We start from the raw sequence: 21,650 nt of genomic DNA, 5'->3' as shown, positions 1-21,650 counted from the left end.
AATGCACTGTGGTTGGAGTTAAAAGCAGTGCCAAAATAATAAGCCTCATCGGGATAGATTATCTGAGTTTGTTGGCAAAAACAGATGCATATAAATGCAGCAAAATTATGAATATATAGTGAATAATTGGCTCATTATGAAATAAAGAAAGAGAGTCACATCTCAGTCTCTCCTCAGCCTCTCTCTGTTCTTGTCGCTCTGTCTCAAAAGGACTAAAAATGAAATAAAATTAAAAAAAAATGAACAAAACAAACAAACAAAATCCATTAATATATGCAGCACACACACTGTGACAGCTATGTTGACAAGTTTCTGCTGGGCCGGTCATCACGACCTGTGTGGAGTTTCATCCATGGGGAGGACAACTCTTGGTTGCGAAGGATGCTCTTCTCACGTTGTATTCAGACTCTGTCGGAAATATTTAAGTCACCTGCTAGATAGATAAACCTGCGTGAATCACCAGAAAAAAAATGCTTAAACCATAGACTATAAATATCTTATTTGTAATCTATAATTAAAACATACCAGCAATGATTAAAAGAATATGTGTTCTGGCTAAGGGAACTGCAACAATAACTTTTAGCAATAGAGATAGGTTTAATTATTATTCGTTAATGTAGCCTAATGTTGTATTATATTAAATAAAAACATTTAATTAATTAAAGTAATGCTAATATTTGAAGTAAGTGCTGATGCAATTTTTGTTGTTTATGTAAACTTATTATGGTGTGTAGACGGTCTCATATGTATGTATATATGTATGTATATCTATCTATCTATCTATCTATCTATATATAGATAGATATATATATATATATATATATATATATATATATATATATACATATATCCTCTTTTTTATTAAAGAGAGGACATATATTTTATAATATATAATATATAATATAATTAATATATGTCTCTCTTTTATTAATCACATGCATTCATTTTGTTTCTCTTCTGCTAGCGTTGCAGCACAAAGTAGTCCGCCCATTTCTAAAAATAAATAAGTAAATAAATGGAGATACAAAAAAATGCTTTTGCTTTTGTCACTGCTCAATTTTGCTGTTATTTCCGAACCAAAGCACTTCAATGCGCGACATGTCTTGAGGGCTTTTGCGATGTCCGAGCTCAGATGATTGAACCTGAAAGCGGCATTTACCCACATCCATTGTTTCAGTTGGTACGGTCGGAATGCTGGCAAAGGATTTATTTAACTTTTGTTATCGGGATGTTAATCATATGATATTGTTTTATTAGACTTTGCGAACTTAAAAACTGTATGACACAGTGAGTTTTAATTGTTTATTGGTAATATTTGTGTGACGTCAGTATACGCGTCTGTGTGTCTGTATGCGCCACCCCAAGCATTCCGACAATGGACTGGTCCGTCGTTAGGCCTTTGCAGTAGGGAGTTGTTTGGCGGACCTCGCAAGTTTTTCTTTACTTTACATGTTATTTTTGTTTCTCCGAGGAAGGCCAAACTCTGTATTTTTATAACCACTTGTCTCGTTTTTCACTCGGCGAATCGACGGACCTCATAAACAAAGGATTTGGGGCGTGGTACACAACTAGAGAGCTAAAGAAGGAAGGAAGGCATCGGCGACTCGGACTGACCGCGGCTGAGCCTATGATGCCGACGTTGCGGGACAGCACCATGTCCCACCCCGGCGAGAATTCCCACCAAGTCCGGGTAAAGGCGTATTATAAAGGGTAAGACATCACTCTTTCTCCCAACATGTCAGCGACGTTGTCAGGAACCCAACGAGGAGCAGTTTCAGACTTGGAAAGGTGGCTAACCAGTCGGCTAACATTAACGTTAGCTAACCCAGCTAACGGCTTGCTAATGTTGGGTACCAGGTTTAGGTAAACTTGACCAGGCAGACAGACAGACAGGTGAAACTGTCCAGACACGTTGTCCGTGTGGAGCCACACTCTCTGTGTGATTTAAGAAACGTGTCATTGAGATGGTGAAGTTGTCAAGTGGTTTAAATCCAGTCAGTTAAATCTGACACAGTTTGAAAGCTTTGGAGCTAGTATGACAGCTAGTTAGCTAACAGTTGCTATCACTGGCTGTTAGTTCTGTTATCTGTCACTGGTAAGTTGTACCGGCTTCACTATCGTCATTTTAATTAGATTTATAACTAGTCTGGCATGTTGTTATACATCTGCTAACACTGATTTCTTATTGGCAGTCTTGACAATTTTAAAAGATTGAGGTGTTGTCATTTATTTATAGATTGGCCACAGGAAATCATAACAACTCTTTACTGATCAGGATCAAAATCAGAGTAATGTTTATTGCAAAGTGGGTTTCCCTTACACTGTATTTGCCTTTGTGTTTGCTTCTGATAGCCCTTAAAATATTAAGCCAGGTATTGCAAAAGTCAAGAACATAATAAAGGTCGGAAACATCACAATAAAGCATACTAAAGACACTACAAATACTATAATAAATCTGTATAATATATATTTTTTAGGATGAGTGAGCTATATAGTTTTGTGTGGGAAAAATATTGCTAAGCAAGTGTGCAAAAGTTCACAGTATACAGAACATGTGCTGTGACCAGGGATTATAGTCCAAGATGTGCATCTATATTGACATCATGGTAACTGTTGTGAAACGGAAAACCACATTAAGTTTTATTCTCTATGTTCATCATGTTAGACTGCCTGACAATGTGAGGTCAACCTGAACTTTTTATTTCAGATGGTATTCTAAATTATTTCAGAAACACTGATATAGAATTTATAATACCACATATCTCTTACAGTCTCTCCATACAGCTTGTCTGTTTCCCCCTTTTATTTGTGTTTTCCCTTACCTTAACCCAACCTGAGCTTTAAGTAGGCCTACAACTGATTATTTTCATTAGGAATTTATCTGTTGATTATTATTTTGATAAAGTAATACATTTCTTAGTGTAAGAAATGTGACATAAATAGTGAAAATGCCCACCACAATGACTGAAAGCTCTACGTTTGTCTTTTAAGATTTTATATAGTCTGAACCACTATCCACAACCCAGACATACAATACTGTGAAACAGGTAACTGCAAATGATTTCATTTGAGAAGCTGTAACTGGAAAACATGGCATTTTTGTTTCATTTAAAAACTTAATTGATTAATCAATAATCAAAATAGCTGCTGATAATTTCCTGTCAATTGACTAATGAATAAACTGTTTCTGCTCAGTCATCTCTGTGATGCCTAACGTTGGCCTAGATTAAGCCCTGACTCCACCGCTGCTGTGGGAAACACTATTTGAAGGTGAAAGAAACTTGGACAAAGACAAACAATAGATTATAAACACACATTTTATCAGTGTACTATTTATCCCTGATATTGTCACTTATGTGGAATGGAGATGCCAGTGCTTTGAGTTTTTGTCAAGCCTGGCAGAGGCACTTCAGCTGTTTTAGTTTCGCACTTCGATGTGATGATGGAAAATCATTGGTCACCCATTTGTTTTCATGACACTCCCTGCTCCGCTGGCTCTGTTTGATGGAGCCAGTGATTGGAGCCCAGCCAAGACTTGAAAAACGTGAAGTGCAAGTCACCTCTGTTGTATTTCTGACTGGCTCTGTGACACACCTGTGGAACACTGTAATATGTGCTTATCATTAGGTGTCATAGCACAGAACAAAGCATCTCAAGTATTTATGAGGCTGCTGCTTAGGAATGTCAGCTATGCTGCCAAAGAGGGAATGCACTAAGATGGTCTCGTTGTTTGACTATCGGGACGCATTAAGCCAGGAAGTCATCAGTGTTGTTATTGTTTGCCTGCAGAAGTTAGGAGTGGAGGATTGAAGAGTTGCACAGAATCTATATGTTATATTGGTACTGACAAATCAGGTATCAGCCTCATGTCAGTGTTGTTCCCTAAATGTTTCTACCAGCGCTGACAACGTCGCAATGGCTGGCATTGCTTCCACCTTGTGAGTTTGTGTGTGTGTGTGTCACCATGGTAAAATGTGGTCCTGGAGACACCTTTTAACTACCTCAGAAGCTATTTGGAGTACTTAACCAGGTGTATATATATATATCTGAAAGTGGGGGGGGCAGGAATTATTGAAGTGGCCACCGCCCTCCAGTTTACATCCCTTGCTCACATTTGTTTGAAGTCATGGATCATTGTAAACTTTCTAAAACAATAAAATGAAACATGCACACCCCCAAAAAACACAGTGATCTGTGTAAATCTACAATTGGTGAATAAGTAATATAGTAATAATTAGGGATGTAATGATACCAGAAACTCACGATACGATATTATCACGATATTTATACAAGGGGGAAAAAAGAGAAAATTTATTGTTAAAAATAGCTATTTTATTCAAAAATAGTGCATGTACACTGTACAGCATGTTATTTTTAACTTGGAAGTGTATCATAAACAAATAAACACACAGTTGAACATGTGCTTTCATTTCCCCCCTATTACTGCTAGGCAGGCAGACATTAAAGTGCCATAACAAAGTCATGTCAATTAAAACTATAGTGACAGAATATGAAAATGGAAACAATCAGTATTTTTTAACCTACTCTGAACAAAAGTAGTGTAGTACTATTACTAGAAAGTCATCTGAATTACATCAAATTATGAGGATAGAGTAGAGTAGTATACATCAAATATACAGAACTAAGAACAATCAGACCCTGCAACAACAACAAAATTAACAAATTAGAAATAATGTAAACTCAATAATACACAATCCCTCACTCACAGATACACAGAGAGACAGAGACAGAGGTAGAGATGTGTGTAAAAGAAAACCAAAATAAATAAAGCCCAGCCATTTCCCTGGAGGTCATAGAAAAACTCAAAAACACACATTCACTCAGTTTGTTCACGCCAGGTTGACAATCTTGACATCAAGGAGACCCTAACACTTTCTCAGAACAGGAGATGAGGAGAGGAAAGCTCTGCTCCTGCGCTTTCATGTGATATGCGTGGCATTTCTGTGTGACCCTGCATTCGTGAGTAATCCATCCAAAAGTAATGTGTGTGCAAAGCTGTATGAAAGCTTCGTTATACATTATTTGAGTGTAACTTTATCATTTTTTTTCGCTGTGAAAACATTGGACTACCGACAAGTGCTTGGTCGTGTCGGAAAGCCATGATTCTGCTGTTTCACGTGATATGTGAGGCTTTTCGCTATGACTAACGGTCGCAGAGAAAATCCACAGAGAAGAACAATCCATCTCCTTACTTTTATTCGCTGTTTCCTCCAGTCACGCACAGGTCAGAGTCGGAGGCTGAGAGGCTGACCTGCACGAGTCTGCTCTCACCTGCACGCGCAGTTGCATGCAAAGGATTATGGGGAATGTAGTTGCACAGGCATATTACCAGCTCTGTAGGAGAACGCAGCTATATAACTACTGTGGCATTCCCACAACAGTATTGAGAATTTATTTGATCGCAACACTGCGAAATTCGATATATCGTTACATGCCTAGTAATAATCTTAATTTACAGTGCACTTTTCAAAAACAGTATTACAAGAAGCAAAATAAAAATACAAGTCATGAAAACAGTCAAGTCATAAAACAGAGGCAGTAAAGGACATTAAGTGACGTAAACATTTGAGCTGAAAAAAAGAAACAAATCCTGCAAATTCTCAAGTCCCAGCTGCTTAATTAGCAGGATATGTGACATTTCTGTGTCATGTATAATAGTAAACTGAAAACTTTGGGTTTTCAGCTTTTGGTTTTCACAAAACAAGACATTTGAAGACATCACCTTTGGCTCTGCAAAGTTGGGATTGGCGTTTTCTCTCAATTAATCAGCAGTAAAAATAATTTACAGTCACAGACTAAGTAAACATGTCACATAAAGGTCAGAGAGTCTGCAGGTCTCCCTGGCATCCAAACACCCCTGAAGCTCACTTCACTGATTAGTTTTAAAGTTGTAATCAAGGAAATCAGTTGGCAGTGTTATTTTTTGTTCATCCTTTATACCTGAAAAACATCCAGATACCAAATTACACCTGACTTTCTAAATGGTTGTAGTCGTCGGTAGCATCTCAGCTCATCTTTTTTCAGAGTCCTTTTTGACTCCATTCATTACTATTAGCATGTCTGTTGTCTTTCAGCACCAGCAGACTGGTGTCAGCCTGTAGCAGTCTCAGCCTGTCACAGGCTCTCATTCAGGTTGAGGGTCTATAGAGCAGGCTGCAAATGCACTGACCGCATGACGAGAGACTGATAGTAATTCAGATACTGTATTGTAGATGGACAATAGCGTGTAGCGTGAGGGAGAGTAGAGCTTAAACGAATGATTACTTTTTATTATCAGTTAATCTCCTGTTTATTTTGTTTGCCATGAGTTACGTTGTTATGGGTTGTTTTTTCCCGCCCAATAGCAAACATAATGTAACATATCGAGTAAATCCTCCTATACAAGCAAATATTTGTCATTTTTGCTTGTAAAGGGACGCAAACGATTTACAGTGCCAATTTGTTTGTTTTGATCAACTTATCAATTAATCAGCTTATCTTTTCAGTTATTTGGTGTACCAATATATATTTCTTACAGCTATCTGATCTTTTTTTTTTTGCCCTATTCCTGATCTGACACTGTGCTATTGTACGTGTCAAAATCAAGTCCAATATCAGTTTAGTTTGACAGTTTTTCAAATTCTGTTTTCTCTACCAAATACAGCTGCTCAGTGCCAATTCATACTCCAGTTTCATAGCTCTCCTTTAAGAACATATAACCTGCTTGACATCTTTTTATTAGTGGCTTGTTACATATTGCATCCTCTGTAGTTTTTTGTATGCACACCAAGTGTTTTAATGGAGCGTTTTTAATGTACTGCTTTTGACAGCTGACAAAGGAACCAAAATTGATAAGGCTTTATACAGACAATACAGTTCATCAAAAAACGTATTTCAACCTTGATCCTTATCCTGCAGGCTGGCTCTGACATGATGTGCAGATAGAGCAATTTTTTAAAGAAGTCTCTGATTGTTATCTAAGTAATTATTCCCTTTCAGCAATACTTGTGTGCTTATTTTATTTTTTGGTTTTGGTTATTATATGCTGTATAAAGGATTTTGTTTTACCAGAATGGACCAGCAGGGGCTGTGCACCTTCTGTGTTTGTCAGATATTTTTCTACTTGGACAAGGAATCTGTTTGTGCGGGCTCAGGACAGCGATCTTCTGACACTCTTTACAGTCAGCTTACTGCAGTCCTGTTTCGACAATATTGTCACTCAAAACTTTTTTGTCAGTCTATTTCTGAAGAAAAAGTTGACTTTCACCTCAACATTACAGCTTACAAAAAATGCTTTATACTGTAGCAGGTCTTCTCAAAAATTAAAACATTTCTATATGTCGCTGCCCATGTGTGACGATGTCAGACCAGGAAAAACATAATTTTGCAGAGTTGCCAACACCGACTAACACAAGGCTTCTTTATGCGCCTGACTGACTTCAGGATTCCTGTGTAAGGCATGTTGTTTGGCAGGAAACTGGGATTACACCGGCTCGACGGAGCAGTTCAGATATTTTCCTCTTTTGAAAGGAGTTGCTCTTCGTTTTCAAAGGCTCTGCCATCTGCATCAGTGCTTCAAGGCCTGGCTTTGTTTAAAATATGGGAAGCGTTCCTTGTCTTGCCATTTACTTTTGCTCTGAAAGCCCCTCAAGCACTGAACCACGAAGTCGCACACCCCTCACCCACCCATCCGCTGACACACATCTTTACTAACGAGTATCAGAGTCTCAGCTGCTGCTAACATGAATGCGATGTATTGTCTGCTGTAGCGTCTTCACATCCTGCAAATTGTGTGTAATACAGCTCAAGTGTTTGCATCCACACGTCTCTGTCATTTCGAGTGACCTTGTCTCAGGCTCAGCAGGGACGCGTTTGGTTGGTACTGTTGTACTGTGGGGAGCGGGGCTCCCTCCTGTTCAGCACAGCAGGAGGGCCATGTTGCCTGGAGACCACAGCATCCTGCAGTCAATGTCTCAGTCACCCTGACCTGTTGGATGTTTTGGTAACTTCAACATCAGCATGTGCATTTCTTTATTTGCTTCAGTGTGTTTATGTTGCTTGAAACATTAGCGTGAAGTGCAAGCCTGTGATTCTGGATATCCGAGCGCGTGCATGTGGGTAATTTAAAGGTGTTGCGGGGGGCATACCCATGCGTGGCAGTAGTGACAGAGAGATGGATGGTCCTAGGTGTTCATGGAAGCCCAGAAAGGCACCCACACCCTTCTATCTGCTTGAGCGCTCACCAGTGACGAATGGCTTCATGCTAGGCAGATGGGGCTGCAGAGTCCTCCTCACGGCAGTTGAGACACCAGGGGCACAGGCCAGCACTCTCCTCCTGCACCTCCTCCCCCTCCTTTAATTTAGTTGTACTGCAGGATGGCGCACAGCAGAGGAATGCCAGGTCTGTGGAATGCCGCTTCCTCCCAGTTACTCACCAGTGATGAGCTCCCAGTCTCTCACTGAAAAATCCTTCTGCCTTAGTCACCCTGTGGAATCATGTAGCTCAGTTTCCTTTGTCTAATACAAGTCCTCTGTTTTGAATATAATTTTAGATTCCTCTTTAGATTAATCAGCCTAGTTGGATAAATATGATCACTTTCACTTAAGTTAAGTTTGGTCCAGTCATCATTAGGGCTCCAACAAACAAGCAGTGTCGCGATTAATCTGTTTGGGCCTTAAAAACTGTCAGTAAACAGTGAAAAATGCTCATTAGAGGCTATCACAAAATCTGTGATGACATTTTAAAATGGCCCGTTTTGTCCAAGCTTAAGTCCAAAACCCAGAAGTATTCCATTTAACATCCAAGAAAATCAACAGAGTATCACACTTGAGAAGCTGAAACCAGAAAATTCTTGACATTGTTTCCTTTAAAAAATGACCTTATCAACCAATGATCAAAATTGTTGCCAGTGTAAATTTTCTGCTGATCAACTTTTCCATTAATTGACTAATTATTTCTAGTCATTATTTAGTTTTGTAAAGACACATCAAGAAACTATACCTTTTCTATCGGTGGGGCTGAGATTACAAATGAGAAAATGTGCTGTAAGGCAGAGCTGCAACTCAAGATTATATTAATTATCAATAAGCTTGTTGGATATTTTTTCAGTTAGTCATTTGAAGCTACAGTTGGTAACTTTTATAAAACAAAGTTTTCATATTTGCTGAAATTGTCCCTATATTCATATAGCGTTAAATAAGACAGATAATTTGTGAAAAATCATATTCCTCTGCCTGCTCTATCACCTTGTAGCGTTTCTAATGGCCTAACTGTATGTGAATGAAGAACAACCAATCAGAGCCAAGAAGTCTCAAAAGCAGCTGTCAACAGTTTTATTCACTGCTCGTGAATTTCAGTCAAACTAGGCCGTGCCGATCAAATATGAATTAAGATTACTGCAATTCCTCTTTCTCCCCTCAGATGTTTTCAGAAACATATTTTAGTGCGCAGTTTAGCTGTAAAATGAGAAAGTGGATGACCCGGCCACTACATTGGACACAGTTAAATGGATATACCAAGCACCGCCCAGCCGGATCAGCTGATTAGTTGTTGATAACTGAGATGCGGACTGATTCTAGCCAATACCCTTAGAAGCAGTTAGATAGGAGGAGGGACATGATCTTTTGTTTCGCAGACTATTTCATGTGCGTCTTTCAGAATATTGTGACAGTTTCAGCAGATATGACACAAAATTATTTTTTCATAAGTCACCAACTGTATCTGTAATGTAAGAAATGACGTAAAAATGTGAGAAATGCCCAAATTCTCTGTCTATCCAAAAGATATTGAATTTAGAATGATACAGAATTAGCTGCTTTGTTTGTGTAACCTTTCATAAAATAGTTAGCAATTTTCCAGAGCCCAAAAGTGACACATTCAAAGATATGACAAGAAACACCAAATCAGATTTTATCAGCTGTAACTTTATTTGTTTGAAAGTTGATTAGAAAGATTGAGCAATATAATTAATTGCTGATTAAATTTCTGCCGATTTCCAAGTTGTTTCAGTTTAACAGTAAATTTTCATATCTGAGCAGTTGGGACCAGCAAATATATGGCATTTTATGCTTAATTAAATGACTTTAAATATTGTTTTCAAGTTATTTTCTGTTGGTCGACTTCTTGATTCAGTTCTACTACACAGCAAGAAAAAACCTATGAAATGGCAGCTTGAAAATTCAAAGCCGCTTAAAAGACAAATCTTAAGACAAACATGTTTTCAATGAACTTAAGTTGCTCTAAGTACTTTTAATTTTATGATCTTTAGATATGTATATGTATCTTCCCAGTTTTATTTTGTTTCTGTTTCAGATTTGCCATTTACTGTTGTAATTGTGCCTTTTAAAACTTTAAACCACTAATTGTGTGCCGTTTACTTTCATTTGTACAGCCCTCCAGTTAACAGTCAACTGTGGTTGTTTTTAAAAGTGCTATATAAATAAACTTGATTTGGTTTAAAACAATGAACAACCCTTGGTGAAAGTTGTGTTCCTGGTTCTCATAATGGCTTTGTAGTCTCTGCCACTTTCCTGTAACTGCTGTAGCCATTAGCTGAGCTTGTATCTGTGTCACAGAGGATGTTGTTTGAGGCACCTGAGACGTGGCTAAGCTTTAACTACTGTGTATACACACATATAGTGTTTAATGAACAACCACAGCTCAGGTCCAGTTACACGTGACGCATTTAAAGTCACCTGCTGGCATAAATACGTCACCTGGATTGTCTACAGTCACAGCGTGGGAACCTTTAGTGCACTGTGTGTTAGTGTATGTTCATACGCTGCCTATCTTCTGATGTTATCAGGGCTTTAGGAGGAAGTAGAGCTGCCTTACTGGTCCTAGAGGAGTTGCCCCCACAGGCAATGATTAACACCAGCAGGATGGAGGAAGAGGGTGAGAAAAGAGAAGGAGGAAGGAGGAAGAGGCATCAGTCTGAGTCTTACGTCAGTTTATTCTTGCTCAAAATGCTTTATTCATTCTTGAAGTGTGATTTTCAGTCAAGACAGTTTAATACATGCTGTGCGGAAGGAAGCTGCACTCTTCAGACGCATAAATGTGAAACTGAAATACCAGCCAGTAAATCACAGTCTGGTGCTATTTGTGCGTATTTGCTCCTGGCAATAACTGACCTTACAGTGACCTTACATCCTATACACTGTCCTTGGACTTGTCCAGGAGATGTCCTTCAAAGTGTGCATTGTGTGCTCCATGTGTTGGGATTTTATCATCCTGCTGTAAAGCTCTCAAGTTGATGAAAAACTGGGTTCATCTTTGACGGTGGCAGTAAAGGGAATAAGAGGTCCTTGTCCTTGTGGGTCACTCCCTTGCTAGTGGGGCGACTTTTACACATTACCCCCTCTTTACTTCCCTTTTTTTCAACTCCACCTCTTTACCAGGCTTATCCCCTTTGTTTTAGCCCATTCTGTCTCCCCACTCCTCACACACGAGCTCAGACCCCTGTCGCCTGCAGACTTGTAAAAGCGAATGTGTGTACCATCTACATCCCCCATCTCTGAGTTGTAAACATTGCCGAGGCTGGCCAAGGGGCTGGAAGCAGGCAACATCAATCGTATCGCCGCCATGAAATGATGAGGGACAGATGATCCCACCTACAGAGATAGATGCTCCCGCTCACCCACCACTGCGCTCCTTCCTCTCTCATGGCTCACCATAATGTTTGACTGCATTTGTGAACTGCAGAGGCAGAGAGTGATGTACTTGTTGATTAAGAGCAGCAAGTCAAGTGTTTTGACTGCTTCCCAGGAAGTGATGAAGTGCAGCGGTGGACAGTAACCAAAGCGGTCACAATACAACTACAACTACAGTCGCTTGTGATTCATTCGGCTATAGTGTGTGTGGCTCTCTCACTCACTCTTTTCTCAGTCTTTCTCGCTCTGTTTTTTTCTTTGCTTTCTTTCTCACACCCACAGTCGTGCTGTACAGATGAATGCACACATAAATGTGACAGACTGCGAGACTGTGACTCACACACAGCAGCGTTTGGGGGGAAAAAGACGCTTTCTCACCTCTTTTTCTCTCCATCAAAAGTCTGGTGCTCTCCAGTTTTTCTTTGAGTGCAACAGAAACAGAGTGTTTGGTGTTAATGTCTAACATTAGCAATTAATGGATTAACTTAGTTGTCAAACAAAAATACTAAATAGTCTTCTGGCTTGGTGCCTATTGTGTTTAAATTAACGTAATTGTGAATCGAATGTCTGTCTGAATTTTAAACATGTAACCTTAGCGTATGGGAAATTGTAATTGGCATATGACATTTTGTAAACTAATCAATAATGAAAATATTAAGCAGTTGCAGCCCTGTTAACAATATTTAATTAGTATGTTTAGGTGTTTATGGAGTGTGTCTTCATTATTAGTTGCCTGACAGTCTATTTCACTAATTAAAATTTGTCTTGTCATCATACTAGAATTTCTACCTTCGATACAATACCTTGAAACATGCTGATTTTTCGAGACCATTTTCAGTACCATGAACGTTGACATTAAGGGCATACAATTACATTTATTTTTTATTAAAAGATGAATATAACAAGGACTTTTCCTTTTTTGGTTAGTAGCAGCAAACTAGCAGGATGACTTCAGTAAACATTAACAGTAAGAGTGAGTGAGAAACTGCAGCTGGTACCATGTGTCGATACTGCAGAAAATAGGCGTTAACACCTTTTTAAATATTCATAATCAGTAAATTGATATTTGGTTTTTGAACACTACTTCAGATTAAAAACCAGACACTGTTTTTGTTGAGGGAAACACATGAAATTTTGGGAAGAATAAAGATTTTTACGTAAAATCTGTATGTTGTTTGTGAATGTTAAATTGTATGCTTAAAAAAAGTCACTTCTAGGGCTGAACAGTTTTGGAAGAAATACCTAATTGTGATTTTTTTTAATGATATAGCAGTTGCGATAATATAACAGAGGGAACACAAATTTTTATGTCATTCTCATTTTCATTCAAAATCATATTAAAATGATTATGGTATGATTTTTGGGGTGATCTGTACCAAACAAAGATCTTTTCTTTCTGTAGTCTGTAGACTATGATAGGTGGGCCTGGACGTCTGTGCAATATTTAATTTAAAAAGGTATTTTGACACATCTTTGACAAATAATGCATCTCCAGTGGGCCATATTGTGATATTGATAAAGTTACGATTAATTGTTCAGCCCTAGAAGCTCCTCAATATCCTCCGCCATAGACTATGAAAAATAATGAATTCCCTGTCTAAAAACAAACACTTCATATGTTTGGCATGGCATTTGTTGCTTTAACATTCGTACAACAAATTTGTGATGTGCTCATTTTTTTTTGCCCCTGGTATCAGTGATGATCTGATTTTTTTCTCTCTTTGTGCCAGTTCCCTTACCTCAGCTTTTGGTATCTGCCAAGTACTGATTTGATACCAGTGCCGCCATTCTTTGCCGAACCTGTTTACATATAGCGTGTAACAGGGTTTGCTGTTGGTCTTATGAAGCATTGATGAAACTGAACCAGTGACTCGTGACTGAAGGAATGTGACTGATATGCAACACAGTTCCACGCATTGGGTCTGTGTATCCAGAGTGATTGCGAAAAGTCAAATGAAATACTTGATCTACATTTGTTTTCTCTGCAGGGACATCATGATCACTCATTTTGAGCCGTCCATCTCATACGAGGGTCTGTATGGCGAGGTGAAGGACATGTGCTCCATGGACAATGACCAGCTCTTCACCATGAAGTGGATAGACGAGGAAGGTGCGTCTCTCCATCCTTTACTGCTTCTCCCCATCTGTGCTTCAAGAGGAGGCATAGGAGACCAGCCAAAATTATTTACAAAACAAAAATCAAATCATGGTCACATGTGACATCATCAAGATTAAACAGATTTAGAGGCCACCGGCAGCATCTGCCAGCATGTAGCAGTGCGATGTGTTAATATGAACACATGCTTATATGAACACATACACTTACTGTAAGGCTCAGTCTTTTTCTTGTCAGCCGAGAGAGGGTACAGCTCAATACCTTGTTGTCAGTCAGTTAGTCAGGCGGCAGTAATAGTGTCATAGGAAAGATGGAGCCGTCAGACCGCTCTGCTCAGGATAAGGTCAGCTTGACCAAACTCATTAGACTCAGAGCAGCTCCCACTGGTAGCCACCCACATAGAATCACTGGAGTCATTAGCCTGTCTGAGAAAGAAAAGCTGCTTGATGGTCATAATGAACTACACTAGCTGTGTCTCCTGCTGCCCCATCCATGGAAACCACAAGCATATAGCTCCACAATGTGATCTCAAGTTGTTATCATGGTAATTAGAGAATGTACATGGGTAATTATTCATACTTCTGTAACCCTGGTTTAAAGGTGGGAAATACCGTCAACAGGTCTCATTACAGAGGAATTTTTGTATGACAGGAATGCTGCATTTACTTTAGCTTTTCTCCATTTGTTATAAAAAGTTCAGTTATAATTAATATAAACACAATCAATAACTTCTAACATTTTAACTGTATGTTCCACAGGGAGACTAGTAGAGTAAAGTAGAGCCCACCAATCAGCCAAAACAATTAATCGAGAAGTCAGTTGACACAAAATTAACTGGCGACATGTTTTTTTCCAAACATGCATGTATTTCAAACCTTAAAGACTTGGGGAATCAATAGAGGGTGATCCTTATTTTCAATAATGTCGAGCATGAACAGAGACAGAAGTCCAAAACATTCAGTAAGCACCCTAGACTAAGTTAAAAATCAACAGACAACAAGACTTTTTTTCTACTGTAGTTTTGATTAAGGGAAAGTGGAGCAACAACCTATTCTGTGAGCAAGTGCCAAGATTATGTGATCTCAGAGGTAAAAGGGACGAAATATAGGGTGGGAGCTTCTGTATCAAGGCTTTATAGATAAAAACCAATGCCGGTCGTGTCTCACAGCCAATGTGGCATGCCACCCTTGGTAAAGATGACAGTGATGTGTGCAATCAGGATCAGTGGTAGCCAGCATCCAGTAATTTCAGTGCAAAGGCAGCATCCTTTTCTATATGTACACAATCATTGTATACTTAATGTTAAAAAAAAGGACAAAATTGGAAAAAGAAATATCAAGCAAGTTTGTGTCTGATGCTTAATTAATCTGTTACTTGTACCTATCCATAGCACAGAAATGTCAAAGATGTTGAGGTAATTTAGAAATCAGCTTCATTTAATAGTTCATTTTTCAAATGTAAAGTGTTTGGCCAGAAAACTTTCTTAAAGGCACCGTATGTAAGAATGTGGCCAAAACGGTTACTGCACTCAAATTCAAAATACTGCCGAGAGTCTTGTCCGCCCCCCTCCCCCTCCACGGGCTGCGTTGCCGCGTCCTTGATCTTCGGTTTTCCAGTGGACCGTTCGAGCAAGTCTGGCTTCTCTGCTGCTAACACTGCTGCCGGGATACAGCGGAGCAGGAGTCAGCTGCTAATGCTATTTACCGGGACACTGCTAATGCTGCTTGCTGTGCTGCTAACGTTTGTTTCTCAAAAAAAAATCAGTCGGGTTGATGACCCACCTGCACACGGGCTACAATGTATGATTGAAAATGAATGAACAGTTGAAAGTATTCAAAATGTCCATCCCCGTCTAGCTATGATGCTAGTTAGCCAACTTTGGCTAAAGCTTACCTGTCAAGGATAAGAGTAGCCACTTTGACATCCGATTTCAAATTCTTCTCCACTTTCAACCGTCTCCACCGTTCGAAAGCATCTCCTTTATAGACCCTCGCTTTGCCTCGAGTTTTGTCTTGGCGTTTTTGGGAATCATAACGAGGTCGTTTGGGTTTAGTCGCACCGTCAGCCATTGTAGCTCAGTCATAACTGTAACTGATGCTGAGACTCTACTGACTGCGTGACTGGTAGACGGTGGTGGGTGGCGCAACAGGCCAAAACACAAATTCAAAATATAAACATGATTTGAGGACCGTAAATTGTTTTTTTAAAATGTGAATATTCTGGCTGTACTATTGTTGTCGGTGAGATCAATATGTTATTTGAACATTATTCCTTAGTCTCTCTGACATATTAGGAGGATTTTATGACTATTTGCTTTAGATTTCTTACATATAGCTCCTTTAACTCTTATATTATAATTCCCAACATGTGACGCAACATTTGATTTGTTTGGTGCCTTGTCTGCTTCCACTTCATTTCAGACCCCAATTACAATCAACAGTCCAACTTATTAACTGGTCTTTTAGGTTTTTTCCCATCTATATGCACACACAAAGGAGCAGGCGACATGAGACACCTTCTGCTCACGTATAAGCTCTAACAGTTACAGGTAGAAAGTGTTAGAAATTTGCTTTTGATTTCTTACATATAGCTTCTTTAATCAAAAGTGTTCCTGTGTTGATGTAACAAAATGAATTTTGGTAAGTTTATTGTTGTCAGATTTTTAAAACTCTTAAATTTTAGTATATTTAGCAGCCTTAAAAGTCCTTAATCAGTCAGGCTCTAATCCAAAACACCATCTTTAAAATGGTACTCATGAGCGCAATGTGCTCCCTCACCACAAACCAAACCACACCAGGAAAAAAATAGAATTAAAATCTTGTTTGCAGACTGAAAAGTTAGGAGGAAAGTGCTTGAACATGTAGTGGAAAAAGCTTACTGAACTTACTGATGTGAAGATTGGTGAGTGATTCATCCCTGTCAGTACTTTTTATGCCTCTGTGCCGCTTCAAATTTGGCACAAATGTCCACTTGGACTCAAGGTGAACTGCTTAGATTTTGGTGGTCAAAGTCAAGGTCAGTATGACTTTGCTTCCATCTCAGTCTTGTGAACATGACATCTCAAGAAGTCTTTGAGGGAGTTTCCTCAAATTTGAACACCCACTTGGACTCAAGAATTAACCGATTAGAATGTGGTGGTCAAAGGTCAGGGTCACTGTGACCTTGCCTGTCTCATTCTTGTGAACATGATATCTCAGTAATACCTTGGGGGATTTTTAAAAAAAAAATTGGCACAAACCTCTTCTTGGACTCAACGCTCAAATGAATAGATTTTTGTGGTCAAGATCAACATGACCTTGTATCTGTCTCATTCTTGGGAACATGATTTCTGATGAATGTCTTGAGGAAATTTCTTCAAATTTGGCGCACAAGTTCACTTGGACTCAACCATGATCTGATTAGATTCTGGTGGTCAAAGGTCAAGGTCATTGTAAGCTTTATGAAGTGGTATATTTTATATCCAATAAGTCAAAGGACAACTTCACTGTGACATCATAATGTTCTGCAAAAACACTTTCCTGGCCATCACTTTATGTCATAACTCAGAAACAGAAGGGCAGACAATGGTTCAGATCCTGAATTGGCGACACTAATCTTTAGTGCCTACCTTGAAACTGTGCTGATTTTATGGATCTTCTGTGCTGCTGGGTTGAGGATGTGTGTGAAGCATCCATGTTTTCACAGACATGAATGTAAACTGTGAGAGAAACCTGACTGGTGCGTGGAGGCATACAACAGCGAGGCGGTAATTCTAGTTTAAGTGTACGGTAAATAATTTGTCTCTGTTCCTGTTTGTATTTTCTCCGTACCATACATGGACTCAAGCACTCACACTCTTAATGATACTTCCTGAAACCAAAACTTTCAGTAAAGACCAGACGTGATTGTAATCTCAGTCCACCCACCAGTCCACCCACCAGTTCTAGTTCTCTGTCAACCCCCAACAGCAGATTTCTAAACACACACCGTGTGTCATAGTTTCTGTTCTCAAGCTATTTATAAAGTCAGTGGTTTGTAGTGGTGATTAGTTAAATAGTGCACTAAGAATAGAGTCGGTGGCCTCTGTGTCGGCTCACACTGCCTCTCTTCATGTGTCATGCCAACACCCGACTCTAACTGCTACTGATAAGGAAATAATTAGATCTGATCTCTAGAGTGGTATTTTAATTATTGACTTAGATTGATCACTGTGCAGATATGCCTGTACAATTAAAAGGAACTATTTTAAATGGCAGCATCGACTGCTTCAGTGTGTTCTCCTACACCAGGGGTGGGCAACCTTTTTCATATCAAGGGCCATATCAATTTTTATAAAGTCCTCCAAGGGCCATATTACTATTATGAACACGTGACCAGAGATGAAAAAAAAAAAAAGACATGTCTATAACCACTGTGTTACTGAGCCTCAAGATTGCTGTATTTCTACACGTCATACTCACCTAATGCAATGGCTGGAACTGTTTGTCTTTGGCGAGGTGTCTGATGTCAGCTGGCAGTGATTATGATGCTACTCGAAGCTGGTTCTCCAAGTTTGGGTCACTCAGTCTTGAGTGGTAGTCAGTCAACTAGTCAGTTTTGAAAAGAACTGTTGTTGTTGTACTTAGCTTTGAGCTCGTTGTTGCTTTGCAGCTCAATTATTTCCATTTGGACGTTGTCTGGCACATCAGCTGGTTGCACATTGAACGGCGTAGCAAACATGTCCAGTTCTTTTTGTATATTTTTCACATCATGAAACCTCTCATCAAATGCCTGAATGAGTTTTGCACACTCACCAGCATATTCAGTCGTACCATCAGGCTTTTGTTCTTGCAGAGTGGGAAAGTGCACAGTGTTTCCCCTTTCCAGTTGTCCTTGCCACAGCCTTAACTTCACTTCAAATGATTTCACATTTGAAAGCAGGGAGCTGATCAGCTGGTTGGGACATTGCAGTTTGATGTTTAACTCTGACAGGTGCTTGGTGATGTCCACCTTGAAGGCCAAATCACTGAGCCACTTGCCATCACTGAGCTCCAGGACAGGTTTCCCCTTCATCTCCATGAACTGTTTGACTTCTTCCCGCAGTGTATAAAACCGTGCGACCATATTTGCACGACTCAGCCATCGCACTTCACAATGATAAACCAGACCACCGTACTCTGACTCGAGCTCGCTGAGTAGCTCCTTGAACTGGCGGTTGTTTAGCCCTCTGCTTTTGATGAAGTTTATGGTGGACACGACGGTTTTCATCACGTTGTTAAGCTTCAGGGAATGTGCACACAGATTCTCTTGATGTATGATACAGTGACATACAACTAAATCACTTGGATCCAGATTCAGATGGCTCATTTCTTTTTTGACTAATGCAGTTAATCCTTTTTGCGCACCAACCATTGCGGGTGCTCTATCAGTAGCGATGCTGCTCAGCTTCTCATATGGCAGTTCAAAATTGTTCATGGCCACAACAACTTGAGTGAACAAATCCTCACCTTTGGTACAGCCATGCATGGCTTGCAAAGACAGCAACTCCTCCTTCGTCTCAAACTCGGCCGTAATCCCACGCACAAAAATGGCAAGCTGCGCTGTGTTTGTGATGTCTGTTGTCTCATCACAGGCCAGAGAAAAATACTCAAAGTCTCTTGCAGTGCCCTTCAGTGTTTTTTCAATGTCTTGTGCCATATCTGTAATCCTGTCTGCAACGGTTCTTCGAGACAAACTGACACTTTGAAATAATTTCACTTTGTCGGGCGCGAGCAGCTCCGCGGCGGCGACGAGACACTCCTTCACAAACTCTCCTTCAGCATGAGGTTTCAGCTTCTTGGCTATTATTTCACTCACCACAAAACTTGCATGCGTAACATTCTCTCCATCAGCCTGTGGTCTTGTGAAAGCTGCTTGCTGGGCACCCAAACTCCGACGAAGAGCGTTGATTTTATCCACACGCATTTGTCCTTTCAACTCGCCGAGTTTAGCATGTTTCGAGCTGTAATGGCGCTTAAGATTGGCCTTTTTCATCACTGCCAGCGCCTCGCCACAAACTAGGCACACTGGCTTGCCTTTCACTTCAACAAACAAAAAATCGTTTGTCCATTTTTCCTGGAATACGCGGCATTCTGCATCTACCTTCCTTTTCTTGACAGTCGCCATGATTCATCACTAGTCAACATTGCGCGCTCTAGTGTCAACACACAAAGTTACGTAGTTAAATCACATGCTGTGTTCACTGACCCTGACATTGACTCGGACATTTATAACAGTCTGTTTTATTTCAGAAAACTAATGGTTGTCGGTCATTGTTTGCCTGGTTTTTTTTTTTTTTTGTTTGTTTTTTTGGGGTTATTTTTAATTCATACTAGTACAAAATGTAACAATTTTATTGCGTTGCGGGCCAGTTCAAATGGCCTCGCGGGCCGTATACGGCCTGGAGGCCGGAAGTTCCCCACCACTGTCTTACACTCTATTCAATGTTTACTGAAAGTTCATTTATTACAATTCATATAACACCTACAATAGTAAAAGATGTTGGTTTTTTAAATGTCATGCTGCCCTACTGTATGACTCACCTTTTACACTCACATCTGTTAGCTCTCGTAACTCCAGTAATATGTGTCAGTTCATTATCTGTACTTTGTCTTGTTGTTCTGTGCAATTAAAAGTAACCTGGCCATTGTCGATTTCCTGCCATTACCTGATCTCTTAAATTTTTTTTTTTTACATGTATGCATGTGAAAGATAAAACCTTCATAATACAAATATAAAAAGGATGGGAGCTGTTAAATTCATAAAAGTGAAAAAATATGAAGTGCTAAAAGTGTGCGTTAATACAACCACCAAATAAAGAGCACAAAATGTCTTTGATTGTTAGCTATTCTGACAAAAACATAAGACAGGTCATGTGTCAATGTGGCAGCAGTGTAGAGAAATGAAAAGAAAGTTTTTTTGTACCTGTAGCGGTGTGTCCTTCTTCAAATACATGGCAATTATTTTCTTGAAAAGTGAAGAATCAGAGTGCAAAGTGACGTCTTCAGATGTCTTGTTTTGTCCAATATACTCCCCAAAACCCAAAGACTTTTAGTTGACTATCATGTATGACAAAGAAAAGCATCAAATCCTCACATTTAAGTTGCTATAATTAGCAAATGTTTTGCATTTTTGCTTAAAATGTTTACTTTGAAACCTTTAACCAATCAACTAATCATTTGATCAACTAATTATTACAGCTCTACTTGTATCTCAGATAGCTTAAGCCCTATCGGCATTCACTCTCGGGACAAATGATTCGGCAGGAGTCAGGGGTATTTGATCAGCTCCAGCTTCAGGCGACTTTGATCGGCAGTGATGGAAATTTGACACCCAGGTGTACGTGCTAATTTGAGCCCCACAAAATACCATCCATCTTTGTCCAAGCAGCACTCAAATATCATTCAAAATCTAGTTCGGCACTGAGTTTGAGAAAGACTGAGTAAGAAAGAGATATAAAAAAGAGGTGACCAACTTAATATTTTCACTGGCCGCCATGCTGCTTTACTGTTTACTGACCTTGTTTTCTTGTGTGTTTGTGATGTCAAATGTGGCACAGTAAGGCCAAACATTAAGGCATACTCATCTACTAATCCACTCATCTACAGAGTCGTGCACACACGGTTAGCAAAAACTGTCAACACTCTCTCTGCAAAGCCTCTCCTTTTACTGTGCTGTCCATCCAGATGCTCTAACATTAGATTATTGTCTTCAAGCTGCAGTGTCTCAGTAGTATACTATTGAAGACGAGTAATGCTAGTAATCAGTAAATGTAGGACCAAAGTCAGAGGATTTAAAAAAATTCTTGTCTTTCCAACGTGATTTCTCCGAGTAGCCTGGTGTCTTTTTATAACATGGTAAATGACATCTTGTCTCTCCTCTGCTCCTA

At 39.5% G+C, this 21,650-nt stretch overlaps 1 protein-coding gene across 1 annotated transcript in view; it reads left to right on the top strand.

Moving 5' to 3' along the window:
- Nucleotides 1-1,344: 1,344 nt before the first annotated feature.
- Nucleotides 1,345-21,650, top strand: part of prkci (protein kinase C, iota) — a 41,981-nt gene continuing 21,675 nt past the window's right edge. The window contains exons 1-2 of the mRNA XM_049598098.1: nucleotides 1,345-1,710; nucleotides 13,638-13,759. Coding sequence (XP_049454055.1) covers nucleotides 1,628-1,710; nucleotides 13,638-13,759 — 205 coding nt within the window. The 5' untranslated portion in view covers nucleotides 1,345-1,627. The remainder of the gene's footprint in view (nucleotides 1,711-13,637; nucleotides 13,760-21,650) is intronic.

The sequence above is a fragment of the Epinephelus fuscoguttatus genome, linkage group LG15 (genome assembly GCF_011397635.1).
Source record: "Epinephelus fuscoguttatus linkage group LG15, E.fuscoguttatus.final_Chr_v1".
Lineage (NCBI taxonomy): Eukaryota > Metazoa > Chordata > Actinopteri > Perciformes > Serranidae > Epinephelus > Epinephelus fuscoguttatus.
Note: the sequence above shows the minus strand (reverse complement) of the source record. Positions and strands in the feature narration are given on the sequence as shown.